The sequence below is a fragment of the Corvus moneduloides genome, chromosome 5, assembly GCF_009650955.1.
Source record: "Corvus moneduloides isolate bCorMon1 chromosome 5, bCorMon1.pri, whole genome shotgun sequence".
Lineage (NCBI taxonomy): Eukaryota > Metazoa > Chordata > Aves > Passeriformes > Corvidae > Corvus > Corvus moneduloides.
Genome location: NC_045480.1, coordinates 52,951,452 through 52,966,162, shown reverse-complemented (window position 1 = coordinate 52,966,162; position 14,711 = coordinate 52,951,452). Strand labels below are relative to the sequence as shown.

The 14,711-nt window shown below is 40.6% G+C and overlaps 1 protein-coding gene across 5 annotated transcripts in view; it reads left to right on the top strand.

Annotated features, from left to right (window-relative positions):
* The first annotated feature begins 4 nt into the window (after positions 1-4).
* Positions 5-14,711, top strand: part of LOC116443948 (melanopsin-like) — a 52,475-nt gene continuing 37,768 nt past the window's right edge. The window contains exons 1-3 of one of the 5 annotated variants that reach the window (XM_032108886.1): positions 5-3,395; positions 4,327-4,532; positions 7,439-10,513. In XM_032108886.1, the coding sequence (XP_031964777.1) occupies positions 10,442-10,513 (72 nt within the window). In that variant the 5' untranslated portion in view covers positions 5-3,395; positions 4,327-4,532; positions 7,439-10,441. Of the gene's footprint in view, positions 3,396-3,649; positions 4,533-7,438; positions 10,514-14,711 lie in introns of those variants that run through there. The other 4 variants (XM_032108885.1, XM_032108891.1, XM_032108889.1 and 1 more) reach the window with 4 other exon arrangements.

Below are 14,711 nucleotides of genomic sequence, written 5' to 3'. Positions count from 1 at the left end.
TGTCCAAGTAATATTTGTAAATCACAGAAGAGAACATGGCAGATTATCAAGGAATAAGCATAAGGAATATTGGATAAAACCACACATAATTAAATCCAAGATAAAAAATCAAATATGTGTTATAGGAGCACTTAATCAAGAAGGCTAAGGCAAACTACTCTTTGGAATATGTCCGTGGCAACTGGGACAAAAGTTAATATAAAAACAGAAAAGCAGTTTCCAGCTCACATCTCTTGCAAATACGATCTGCAGGGGGGAAGATATATGCATACTTTTGTAGGGTTGAATCTTAACAACTTCTTCCCCTCCTTGCTAATGTTGGAATCCCATTTGTCTGAAATGAATGTTTCTAATTATATATTCATGGAGCTGCATCTTGAACTTAAATGCATCATGGCTAAGTGCTTTACTGAATCTAGATGTAAATGAAAAGCTTGATAGAATAAACTATAAATAACTTCCTTAAAATTCAGCTTCATTAGGAAACTTGCGCTTGAGTGAATGATTCCATTTTCCATAAACATCCACTCAGACTTACAAGTTGCTTGCAAAATTAAGTTGTTATTGCACAGCCACAAAAGAGACTCATTGTGGCTTAACTTTTCCACATGTCCAGCATGTTGTAATGTCTGTACTAATTAACTTGGTTTTTCATGCTTAATTTCAGCTTCTAAGATATCTCACTGCGCTGAAGAAGTTTCTGCTTTCAGTTCTGAGGAGATTGAGCTCTTGTGCTGGGAGGTGCTTGTGCCCTGGCAGAAGGTGCTGCTGAGGATGGATTTGTGGATGGCACTTGTCTCCTTGTCACAGGTTGTGAAGGCCCTGTGAAAACAGGGCTTTTAGGCACTCGGGAAAGGCCCCCTGGCCAGTACAATTGATCACACTACTTTGGATGGTCTGGTGAACTGATTCATGGCATTGGTTTATATGTGCCACGTCTCTTAAAAATAATGCTGTTTTCCATTCTAACTGTGGGTGGCTAATACAAAATATCCTGAGTGCCTACTGTCTTTTGAATATCACCACAATATATTCCATAAGAAACATATTAAATGACTAGGCAATGAAACAATTAATTGATTTTATAATGAAGCATGAAATCAAAGAGACTTTGCAATGGAGTTGAGAGAAGCTGGTGTCTGATCTGATTAAGATCAATGTTATTTTCTGCCTGTTAGAGCCCAGGGGCCACTGGTGAAGTCATTGGTCTTAGTTTAGCGGTCATGGAACAGTTTGACAGGTTTGACTTAGCGATATATGAGTGACAGCTCAGTCTTGGGAGGGTCATCAGTGCAACAGGGATGTGGTTGTTTTGATGTGGCCAGATTTATATCATGGGGAGGAAAACGGGACAATAATTCAATGGGTTCTGTACCATTTGGTCACATAAGAAGTTCTTTGCTGAGCTGGAATGGGGAAATCAGTGTCCCCTTATGGTTAAACCAACCAGTGTACTTTGCAGAAATGTTAGACATCAGTGGAGTCACGAATTTCTTGGGTTTAAATCATTACACTGAACAGCAGGTGCAAAGAAGTTCAAGCTGCTCAGCTGCTTTTGCTGTGTCGTGCGGCTTGGTTTTGTTTTCTCCATGGTGCTTTGCGTGCAACCGCCAGCCTGGGCAAGATGAATTTAAGAGAGCAAGGCTTCTCAACCAGGGGGATGTTTTGCATCCACCTGGTTCCCCATAGACTTGTGTTTGCACAATCAGGATGTAGTTGATAAATGAATCTAAAAGATTTCTTTGATTTATAGACCAATAGGGGCATCTCGGCTTCAGAAAACTGCAGTTGTATCATTGAGTAGTGGCCTGGGTAAGGAAATGTTCTTTACCTTAAAGTATAAGCAGAAAATATTAATAGAAGAATTTCTAGGAGAGTAATACTTACACTCACCTGACACATGCTACAGAAATTGTCTCAGATTGAAGGGGACCATTATGAGAGCTAAGCAGGATTTAGAATTTACCCCTGTACAAGGAAGTCTGGTATTTGCATGCAGAGCTTTGCTGATATAAAACGCTCATGTTTCAAAGTTTTTCCTGGGGATCAAAGTTCTTAAAAATCAAGGATTTACCAATGTAGAAGTATTTTCAATGTCAACAAATACTTATACTCAAAGTTTGTAAAATGCACATGACTTGAATTAGTGAAAGGCACTTTTTAACTTTTCTGCTTATCCAGATTTTTCCATTTTCAATGGCTTGAAGGAGTGGCCAAGAGAAAAAGAATTCTTTTGGCAAAAAAAATCTTAGAGCTATTGTTCCCTTACCAAAATCATTTTCTAATGAATCACCTTCTTTTCTGTGACTCCCACACATCAAGCAGTTCAGGCAGAGAGATATTTGTGATGTCATCCCTGCATGAGAATGGGAGTCAATATATTCCCTCTGGGACAGAGGAAAAGGTAGTTTTCTGTTTTAACTGCCAGAAAGTAAGTCATGTCAGAGAGCTCAGGAAAATGAATTACACTAATTTCTGTACAAGCCAACCTGAAGTAAACTACTGTTGGGTTTTTTGGGGGTTTTTGAGTTTTAAAAAATATTCTAGTCTAATACAGTAAATTTCCCATAAAATCTGTGCTTCCCTGGAAAATAAAGAGCTCCTGGTTAGTTATGTGACACAATGAAGATATATTCAGTCTTTGCTGAGTTCTTGATTTTTAGCAAAACTTTGAATGTTGGTTATATTAATACATCTCTGCAATATCACACTGATATTTTTTCATTGCATAGCTGACTAAGGTGTAACTAAGAAGCAAAATGAAATGTTTTAAATTTTTAGCCAGGATAGGAAATGTGAAAATGAGCAACAGGTTAAGTAAAGGAAATATCTGTCAATACATTTTTGAAGGCAGCTTGAGAGAGTTCTTAAGTGGGCAAGACAAATTGAAATAGTATTGACACGGTCAAACATGGCTGCAAAAATTAATCCTTTTAAATAATTTCTAGCATGTTAATACATGTTTAGATACATTAAACTTACAGTGATTCTATCCTTGATTTACCAGCAGGCTTTTAATGTGAGGCTGGATGACATTTTGGCACTGGGGAACAAAAATACAGCACTGACACTGGGATGTGAACTGTTGCAGCAGCCCCTCTGCTAAGGGAGGATATCTGTTAGCTAGCTAAGTATCATTTCTGAAGGGTGGACCATGGGTTGAGGAAGGTGTCAATTCTGTTGTGAAATGTCTCTCTGGAAGAGTGGCACTATTTTAAGATCAAAATGTGGCAGACACTTTACTATGGGAGAAGCCAATGCTCCATAACTCATTGTCTCTTCACTTTTCACAGGTTTATCACATTTCAGCAGTTCTCCATAGCCCAGTGAAATTACCACAGATCCATTTTATTCAGCTGAGTCATGCTGCTCTGTATTCCTGTTTTGAGCTATGGGTGAGTGCAAAGCAGTAGGTGAGTGTAACCCCACTTTATGACAGTAAAACCATTTCATGCTAGAACTTACAAACAGTACTAGCTTTGTTAGCAGACTCTGCTTGTTCTTTATACTAAGCAAGAATCCCGAGGGTTTAAAGCACCATGTAAATCTGTTGGCTAATATAGGCTAGCATGTTTTGGGAAATCTGACTTCTACTACAGTAGTAATACCCTAAAAGGTTAAGCAATTTTTGGTATGGTTAAAATTAGAATATTATGTATGGATATTTCTTTGGTCTTAATCGAACCTAATTTCATTCTGAAAAAGGTACAAAATAAATCTACATGGTAAACTCATAGATTCCATAAACTTATGGAAACTATTGGTCTCTTTTTGGGAATACTTTGCTTCCTATATAATGTGAAGGACATGCACTGGCATGCTCACCCTCAGAAATTCTGCTTTTATACGTCTCTCTAAAATCTGCCAAATATCCTTTTCTCCAAACCAGTGAAGGTTTAGCAGAGTCTTTTTAAATTTCAGTTAACCAAGAAATTTCTCTCTCAGGGTAATCATCCAAAACCCCATAGTTTTGGAAACTAAATCTAAATCTCAGGCTAAGTTTCCTGTATACATATTTCTCATACCTTGGAGCCAAAAGTTTTTTGGGAGATATTTTTGGAGCAGTATTTGTAAAACTAAAATTAGAAGTTTGCTGACACCCTGGTTGTTAAGGGTGTTGAGTTACCTCTTTTAAACAAAAATACTTAACAAATCGTTACATTTTCTAAATCAAAAAGCAGTTCTATGTATTCAGTTTTGACTGTAGTAAATCTTTTAATGAGACAACTATTACACCAGATTAAACAGAGGCTGTAATTGCTGCACCACAAAAGAAACAAAAGATGCCTTCAACTCCTCTTCTTTGACTTTAATTCTTCTTTTCAGTTCTGCCTGAGATGCATCTTCCCTTGGGGTCTTCTCATGAGATTTATGGCACCACTCAGAATAACAATGTCCAGAAGAATATGGTATCAACTCAACCTTACATTTCCTGTCCAGCGGTGACCACTTCAATTATGTGGATGCAGAGAAGCTGTGGGATCAGATAAGAGAACTATGGAATTCCCTGGAGAAAGCAGGAGGCTCTCTAGGTAACACAAAGTCAGTGGGGATCAGGAAGCAGGGAAATGCTAATGCCGGGAAGCGAATATAGAAATCATGATATGTGCCAAATCTGTCAAGACTAATAATTAGTATTAACAATATGTTATGCAGTTATCATCAGATCACAAGGAAATAACGACAGCAAATTTAACAAGATGTTTATGTAGTTAATCCTTAGGTTGATGTTTTGTTTATAAAGTGCTACAGTGGTAATGAACATGTTGTGCCTTCAGTGAGGCCTCTCCAGTGAAATAAAAACAAGTCGGTGCATGGCTAAAATTGAGGATGTAGGCTTTTGCACGGTGCCGCCCTGGGCATCATGTCACGTTCCCACTGCACCAAATCAGGGTCAGGCAGGTCTGAAATGAGAGGCGTTGAAAGAAACAGAAAAAGGGAGAAGATGCAGCCTCAGCTGCAGAGGGCAGATTTTGGCCTATTCAGGATGCTGATTTCTGTGCCCAGATGACCAAGAAAGCCAATGGCATCCTGGCCTGTATCAGGAGTTGTGTGCTCAGCAGGACCAGGGAAGTGATTCTTCCCCCGTTGTCGGCACTGGTGAGGTCTCAAGTCCCGTGTCCAGTTCAGGGTGCTTCAGTTCAGGAAGGACAGTTGAGGTGCTGGAATGTGTCCAGGGAAAGGCAGCAAAGCTGGTGAATGGCCTGGAGCACAAGTCCTATCAGGAGTGACTGAGGGTGCTGGGGGTGTTTAGCCTAGAGAAGAGAAGGCTCAAAGGTGATCCTCAAAGGAAGGTGTAGCCACATGGGGATTGTAGTGGTTTGGTCCAAAATACTCATTACTGTTTATCTGCTGTGAGATAAGAATTAGGAGAAATGCAAAGCAGGCACCAAACTTGAAAGAATATAAAGAAGTTTATTAACAGACCTAAAAGAAGAAAAAAAAAATTATACCACCTTCAGAACTCTCCTCCTCCCCCCACCTTCCTCCCTTCTCCCACTGACAGTGTGAAAAGACAATCCTTAAGATGTTCAGTCTGTTTACCACTTCCATGATAACCTTGTTCAGTCCATTTAGAAAGAGAAGTCTCTTCTTGCTCATTCTATGAAAACATTATCACAACGAGACAGCCGCCCACTTCCAAATATTGTTCAGTCCATTTAGGAAGAGGAGTCTCTCTGCCTGCGTGTGAGTCCTTTCCCCCGACTTGCAGCTTTTCCCGCAACTGCTTTCGAGGGTCCACTCTTGAAGTTTTTGGGGTACAATTTTAAGGTTGAGCCGTTCAGAAACAAAAACAGAGGCCCTTCTCCTTCCCTGGGAGCAAAGGGTCTTCATCATCTTCATCGTTAGGACTATCTCTGGGAGCATCTCTAGGGACTGAGGTTTTCTCCTTTCCCATTTGGAGCAAAAGTCCTCATCTGGTTCATCTCTCCCTGTCCAAACTTCTCATGAAATTACAGCTGCGTCAGCATCTGCCTATCTCAGCGCAGGTGCTTTTGCTTACGAGTTGAACACTCCACCCCCCCATATCTTCATGAAATTACAACAGGATACTCTGATATATCATAGCTTCACAACAGAATTTCAGCTTTAAGCATCTCCTCTCTCTCTTCCCTCAGGTTTTCAGCCCTTCACAGCAGTAAAAGGGTTAATCTCACCTCGGTCTTGCAGCTTTGCAGCTGGAATGTTGAATGTTTCTTATCGCAGTGGAGAGGGGGGAGAGCCGAGCCGCTCCGGCTGCCCACGGCAAGGCAGTGGGGGGGGTTCCACGGCTGGAACAGGGCCCATCGGCTCCAGGATGGCCGTGGCCCGGCCCGGCCTGGCCCAAGCAGGGCCTGGCCAGGCCCGCTGGCCCCCACACGGGGCCCGCAGCCACCTGTGCCAGCGCCGGAAACGAGAGAGAGCTTGGAGGGGAGTTTGCCTATTCTTAAGTGTGGATCACAGAGGTGGTCACAACTTTAAGTGGCTTAGAGAATTGTCCATATTCAAACTGGCCAGCTGATAGGTTCTATCAGTTCCCAGAGGAAACTGTAAGCACCCCTTAGCAAGGACGTCCCTTCCGGGACTATGCTTGCTAACCTATGACAGGGATCAATCTCTTCTCCCAGGCAACCGGTGACAGGACAAGAGTACACAGTCTTAAACTGCATCAGGGGATGTTTAGGTTAGACATAAGGAAGAAATTCTCCACAGAAAGGGTGATTAGACAATGGAATGGGCTGCCCAGAGAGATGGTGGAGTTGCCATCCCTGGAGGTGTTTAAGGAATGACTGGATATGACACTTAGTGCTGTGGTCTAATTGACAAGGTGGTGTTCGGTCATAAGCTGGACTTGATGATCTCAAAGGTTTTTTACAGTCTAATTGATTCCGTGACTTGCAGAGAACAGCCCTGTGTTGAGCAGACTTTTAATTTTGGAAATTAGGTGGGAAAAAGTGAGCAGAGTGAAAGAGTTCGAACAAGAAAGGCTAATTATCTCAAAGGCCAAATCCTAGTGATTTGTGCCCAAGAATAGTTCCCCTTAGCAATGTGAAAATACAATAAAGCTGGTTTTTTAATGCATGTGTGAAGATCAGTGTTGTAAACCAACTTCTGTTCTCACTATCCTAACACAAATATATAAGCCAAATTGTAGCTTGTGACATAACAGTAGAATTTGGTTCTCTGACTTGAGGAAAGTGATTTGTTACTTGGGACCAAAGGCAGAAGGAGACACTGACAGGAGGAAAATCAAACTGTATTTGTATCAACAGCTTTCACTGAAAAGCAACTGAGTATTTTTCCAGGAGAGAATAAGGAAACTCAAGAATTTATTTAATACTGTTTATTTGTTATAATATGCTGCTATATTTCATGAGTTTAACTGTAGCAAAGCTTACTTTACAATCTAACACCCCTTCATGCTTCTCAAAGAATAAAAAATGCTATTTTTCTGTAGGCCAGCCTTTTCCTGAGCTGAGCAGTTGGATGGAGAGTTCAAAATTGCAGCTGCCGGAATAAATGATCAGTAAAGGTACAGTTAACTTCAGCAATGAGGATTGTTCCCTATAATGGGAAATGTTTTTTTAATTGAAATGAATTTTTATCAAAGTGTGTGTATGGGTGCACATGCATGCAGGCACACCCAGAAATTGAGGGGGTGTGATCTGACCTGCCTGTAGTTCTAATGCAAAATTTTCTGTAGTATTTCTACATAAAACTGTGGTTTAAAAAAAAAAAAAACTGCTCTGTATAAAATGTTTAGAAGAAATACAAAATCTCTTTCAGTCATGCATGAAATGGTCCCTTAAGTTGTCCTGTGTAGTTTACCACATCTCCTGACAAAAATCTGCTTTTACCCTGCTGTTTTAATATCTTATTCCATCTGCTTCTCTCTCTGGCCTGCAGTTTTGACCTTTGGGCAAGAGTATCCGTTCCTGAAAGTACCTAGAGCAGATAGCTACTTTTATATTCTGCCTATCCCTTATTCACCAAATGTTTGGGCAAAAAAACTCATTTCAAACCTTTCTTTCTTAATGATTAATAGACCAAGCAAAACTTTGTCTCCTTTTCAGGAAATGTGTACCTTTGTGTTATGCTTGCTGTGAGAACTGGGGAAAAAAGCTACTTGTGGGAGTATCTTTGCAAAGGGAAGGAGGACACCAGGTGGTCGAAGAAGCCCAGACACCCGAGTCCCACTCCAGCTGCTTTCATGGTGCTCATCAAGTCTCTTCATTTGTATGCCCTGCTCTCAGGCAAAAGGGTTTTGTCTGAAATGTTTCATTTTAGTGAAGTGCTGGATTGTTTTAGTAATACCTATTTTGCTGAGGAATGTAAGTGCATCCTGATGACTTCCGTACCAGATGGGAGAGGGATTACAGGAACCCATGTGGCATTAGACCAAGAGAGCTGAGAAATTATCTCAGTCTGAAAGAGAAGGAATTTTAGACCAGAGAATGTTTGGTGAAGGGAAGAACACAGTTTTTAGTAACAGGCTTTTTTGTTCTTTCTTCTAGAAAAAACTCCAGTGAATGTAAGTACAGAATTTTTTCTGAGGTGTTGCTTCTAATAGTGTTTCCTTCTCTTTTTTTGGAACAGAATTGAAATTTTTGAAGATAAAAAGTCAAAGAAGATTCGATTTGAAAGAAAAATTAGTTAATTTGGGTTTATTTTCCTTTACTTTAACACCTGCATTTGAAAGCCAGTCTCAGATTCACATCTCAGATTGTCATCCAGATGGTATTAGTGATGGCTTCTTTTTCTAGCATGAGATGAAATTCAAGTTTCTTCCCACTTCAGGATAAATGTATTACTATGCATCTAATTCAGTTACTGGCACACTATTGCTTCTGTTTTCTGAGGTAAGAATCAACAGTGGTTTTGGTATTTGTCACCAGGTCTTGAGGATCTTCAAGTCAAGACTCAAGCCAAATTTTTAAACAAGTTTGTAGTTTAAATTTCACTTTTTTTCTGGCTCAGACTGTGTTTTAGGGCAATGTTATCTGAAGAGCAATTCAAACCATAGGATTATTTGGCCTAAAATGGCTGAAGAAATTATGTATTGTTTTTTGTATCACAGTACATCCTGAGATCTTCTGAAATATATTGCTATCTCATGCCCTTAATTTTAGTGGGACCTGAATTTTAATTCCCCTGGTTTACAAGGTGGCTGGTCGGAATGGTTCACACTGAAGGTTCCTGCAGAGCTGGAACTGGTGTCTGATCACTGAGAGGGTGAGGGCAGGACTGAGCTCAGAAAGGTCACACCACATGTGCCTCCCTCGACATGCTCTGCAAAGTGACATCGTTGGAGCAGGGCAGAGCGTCACCTGGAGCGCACACAGAGCCCCTGTCACTGTGTCAGCAGGGACCATCAGAGCTGTGTTAGGGGCTGTGCTGCAGCCCCTGGAGCCAACACTTAACAGGGTACAGCACTTTCTGCTAAGTGTTCAGGGCAGTAGCACAGCTATTGCCTAACGTGTATTCCTTCTGGATTGTAGCACTTGTCCCTCTGGCTCTTCAAGGACATGTGGGTCAGAGTTGCTTTACATCCAAGTATATTCTTCCATCCTTTGTCATATAGGAACTGAAGACCTATAATGGCTTCCTTGTTTTGGTGTCTCTTTTAGAAAGAGTGTCTGAAATAGGGAGCCAATACCAAATTTGGGGTTCTTTTTTTTAACCTCATTACCTGTCTAAGCATTCATAGGACTCTGATGCATTCAGCTGCCAGGATGAAATTCTCCAGGCTGGCTTTTTACACAAAAGGATTTTGTTTTAAACATTTAAAGTGTGAAAATGTTTCTGTTTATAGAAATAAGTCACCTTTGACCAGAAATGGAAAGCTTCAATATAGAAGATAGCAAAACAACAACAACAAAATCTGTGTGACTGTCACTGCCATGACTTTGACAGCAAAAGTTGTGACTTTTAGGGTTTTTCCACAAGCTGTTGGAGAAAACTCCGTAACTGAATGAGGCCAGAGAAAAAAATGTGAGTTAGTAAAATATCAGAATGTCTTTCCTGTGGAAAACACTGGTATCATGAAAAGTGTTTTCAAACTGAGTGTTGAAAGTAAAAGAGGTTGTATTTTGAGTAAGCTTACAGTATTGGTGGTGTAGCAAAATGTTGATGTGAGATCCCTCTCCCAGGACAGGTCCATTTCCGTTCCAGGTCAAACAGCCTTTCCAGAGGGTACACAACAGTGCTAGGAGTGGTAACTAAGCGCCCAGATTCCTGTCCCCCAAGTGAGTGTCTCCCCAGAGCATTATGAAGTTGAATTCCTCACTCAGGTCCTTTGACAGTTGCATTTCTTCTCCTGCCATTTTGTGTCTCCAGCAGAGATAACATTCCTTGTCTGTAGCTTGGTGCCAAGGACCCTCTCCTTGGGAGGCAGGAGCTTTAAAGGCCATGAAGACTATAAGCCGTGGCTAAAAATCCTTTGCTGTACCTGAGAAAATGAATGTCTTCAACTGAGGAAAGAGATTGGGCATGGATCTCAACTGGGTTGTTCTTTCCATGGGAAGGACTCTGGGTAAGGGCGAGCCTGGGAAGAAAAGTTGTGTCTGAGTCCTGGTAACTGATTGTTGCTGGTGGAATAAGGGAATAGGAGGGATGTCAGCCTCTGTGAGGGAAGGGGATAGGAATTATGCTGAAGCCCCTGTTCATGCAGGGACCACCACCTCAGGTAGCTTCATCTTCTCCCTCTCGGAGTGAAAGCAGGCAATGGCATAGGTGAAGTGGAAAGAAAAGACAAATGCCCAGTTAATCATTGTCATTGGGTTATGCTCTTTTAGTGGGGGTGGAGAAGAAAAGAGTCAAGCTGGTACAGATTTACATTTTTGCTAGTGAGTGAGTTAACTGAGTGCATTCATACCCTAAAGCTTAGTTTATAGTGTAGATGCTTAGCATTTAAAAAAACGTTGGTTTTCCATGATGACTAACCCTGCCTGAGAAGCACTTGACTAAGGAACTTCTTGAGACTTTTTCCAAGCCCTGAAGTTTCTACAGTTGTTTCATTCACACTCAGCTAGCCTGACCCATGCTAACACTTTGTTTTCCTTTGCTATTAAAATATTTCAGCTGCCATGTGAAATATGTGAGACTTTTTAGAGTTGTCAGAAGCTCAGCAGGACAACATTGAGTGTTTGCACAGCAGCTTCTAACAGTCCCAAGACTAATTCCCAGATCAACCTTGTAGCTATTTTTAAACCAGTGAAAAATATGGACTGCTGAATAAATCCATTTTGCTCATTGGCATACAATTCTGTTCCCACTTTTTATTTCACTGTCCCTTATTCGACAGCTCAAAGCACATTTCCAAACATGCCTTTGTGCCATCCCAACATGAACATGTGACTGTAGACTACCCACCAGTTTTTGACAGTCTTTTGGTCCAACAGCACATCTGGAAAGGGATTTCAATGTTATATTGCTTCTTTTTAAAGCTGGAATGTACCAGTTCAGCGGCCATGTGTTTAGCTTTCATTGAATTTTCTCCTTTCTTCCAGTTTTTGTGGTTTTGTTTACAGGGTTTTTCAATAATCATGACGTACTCATCTTGCTTTTTACTCTTCAGTGGTCATAGCATCAGTAGCCGTAAGTGTATGGACATTATTGGACATAGAGAGGATTGAGATCCCTGATGTGACTGTGGGAAAAAGGGAGTGTGAAGCTCCCATCCCACTGAATCTGTAGCCTGGAAGAGCTTTTCAGTGCAATTCTCCCCCCTTTGCCATTATAGATAGTAGTGTGTAACTGAATTTAGCCTGCTCTGCTAATCTCTGTGCTCAGAGATTTCCAAGGAGCTGGTTAGGCTGTTGTCAGACCCGTGTGCCTTAGGAAGCAGCATATGTGAACAGTCTGTTGTGTGTGAAACACCTTTGACACTTGCTGTGTTGCCAGAAGTATGGCTGCAATGAAAGAAAGATGACCTTGGTGAAGGCTCAGATAAAAGTTGACTGTTTAAATCAATTAAAAGGTGGTTGGTTTAGATTATATGCAAGGAAAAACTCTTTTGCAATGAGGGTTGGTAAAGCACTGGAACAGGCTGCCCAGAGAGGTGATGAATGACCTGGAAACATTCAAGGGGCTCTGATCTAGTTGAGGATGTCCCTGCTAATTGCACAGGGGTTGAACTAAATGACCTCTAAAGGTCCCTTCAAACCCAAACTATTCTATGATTCCACATTTCTCAGTGTGCAGTGCCTCTTGATTGACCACTGGGTCTGTTTTCATGCCTGGATGTTAACAGTCAATCTCTGCTCTCGCTCTGTCTGGTGAATATAACACTCAAGTGTTGCAAGGAGGGGAACTGTGACATGTGAAGGCACCTCATGCTGAGGCGGGTGCCCTGAGGAGCTGGGTCAGGAGAAAGCCTGCCCTGGGTATGGCAGCTCTTCAAGATCTGTGACAAAGTCATCCTCACCAGTGGTAACAGGAGAAATACTAGCAGCCTTCTCCTAACAACTGCTTAATCCAGGATTCAACACTAGTTCCAGCTGTTGACAATTATCCTCTCCCTGTAGCTTTGCTTAGATGTGGTGTTTGTCACAATAGACCTAACCTGTTAAACATACTGCTTTTTGCTCCAGCAGGGATGCCTTTAGTGACAGATAAAATGATTCCAGTGTACGGAGGATAATGTACTTCAATTTGTTAAATTTGCCAACTGCTTTGGGAACCTTTGGGATGAAAGGTGTCATAGAAATGTAGAGTGCTATTGTTCATCCTAGATCACTCTATGCTATTTTCCTAAAAATCCCCCAAACAACCACAAATACTTCTTTCCTGCATTTTTTTTTAATGTTTGTTTGGTTTCTTTAAATCTACACATGGAACTGCTACCACTTAGTGCTTGTATCTTGACTGTGTCTCAGGCATTTTATCTGACCTTTTTTTTTAGGCAGTTATTTCCCTTATCTGTTTCTTCACTTATCTGAGCAACCTGTTTTCTGTGACTAATTTTGATGCATTGATTTTCAGTGCTTTCAGTGCTTTTATTTGAACACACAGTGAGTTTAAGTGTGCACGTGCAGTTCATAAAGCTCAGTGAGTCCAAACACTGTCTGGTTGTACTGACTTGATGGATTTACTGTATTTTCCCATGTCCTAGGATTAATTACAAACAGCTGAAATAGAAAGGCCTAATGAAGAGCTAATCTTGGTGTGAGAGCAGGGAAGAGAGATGTGTGAGACAGGAATTCAGTAATCCTCTGGCTGGAGGTTTAGTTGTACCTAAACACTGTCATTCGTGGAGCCAACTTAAATTGTCAGTCAAGACCCTGTGAGTCTAAACAAATGTGAAGTGTGAAAAAATTTGCTTTAATTGGCACTTAACTTTCCTTTGGCATCCAGTTCTTAGCTTTAATCAGAATATCTCACAGAAGATTGGGTTCATTTTGATCTAGGTGTGTGAAGTACTGTATGTAGTGGCTTGTTCTCAGAGAAGTTTCATCTCCAACTTGAGGACATGGGAATGAACAACACGAGCAAAGAAAGCAGTTCCTCAGAAAGAACATCTGAGCAGTTTGTCAGGTCTCAGGTTTCAGAGGGCAGCATTTCTAGCATTTTACCTACTTCTGTAAGGAAAAAAGGGAACCCTTGTGTGGATGTTAGAGGGCTGATAATTTCTCATTTGATCTCTCTTGCCTTACAGAAAATTTAAACCACACTGGAGATAAGAAACATTATTAGCCAAAAAATTATAAATCAACAGGTTCTGAAATTATCACTAATGTATATAGTAGCTCCAATATTGTGTATAGATTTTCCTCTGAAAGGCAATAGTTATGGAAAAGTTGTAAGGTAACCAAAAAATAACTCTGTAACTGTAGCAATATCTAATGTATGTGTCATTTGGTGGATTTGAACTTGGAGCATATAAAGTAATGGAAAGAACTGGAGTTCACTCCCAAACAGATCTACAGCCAGCAGATCATACAGACCAGGTCAACAAGTGGACCTAGAAAGTAAAGCACCAAGATGCCAAGCTGCAACTGACAGTGAAAGACAGCAGCTAACAACTGGGCATCTTCAGAGGAGGGAAGCAGAACCTGTCAGGTCAAATGATTGAATGGAAATAAGGCAGCTCAGTAAGGAATGAAAGCCAAGGATGAAGCAATAATGACCAACAGTACCGATGTCTAAATTGTTATGTATGACAATGAATGTTTTTGTAATACAATGCGTAACAGCATATTGTGCTTTCACTGAGTAGGTTTTTTTTTTTCTGTTCTGGCTGACTGCTCATTATATTTTAACATATTCATTATGCCTTTGGGCTATTAAATGCCAAAGTAAACTTTGTTTTGAAACCTAGGCTTCCAGCCTAGGAAGCTCAGCAGTATTCTCCAGCATTTGGAGATCATCCATATGGTATATGTTCACCATTCTTGTAAGTTTTATATCTGTAGTTCAATTTCTACTATCTTTAAAATCATCAGTTAAAAGTGTTAATCTATGGGCAGAAATAGCTTTAAGATTCTCCTGAGGAGCTGTGACCACTGTCATGCCCTAGATGGAGGGGGCATGTAAGTTCCTTGAATTATATTTAAATTGTAATTCCTACTCCTCTCTCTACTACTTTGAACCTTTTCTTCTCCAGGCAAAATGCATTTTTACACATCATTTTCATTCACACCTTTTAAAAGGCAAACACTGAAACCAAGTATATGGAAAATATTAATACATTAAAAAAAATTATATAGGGATAGAAATCTAAGTACTTTCCT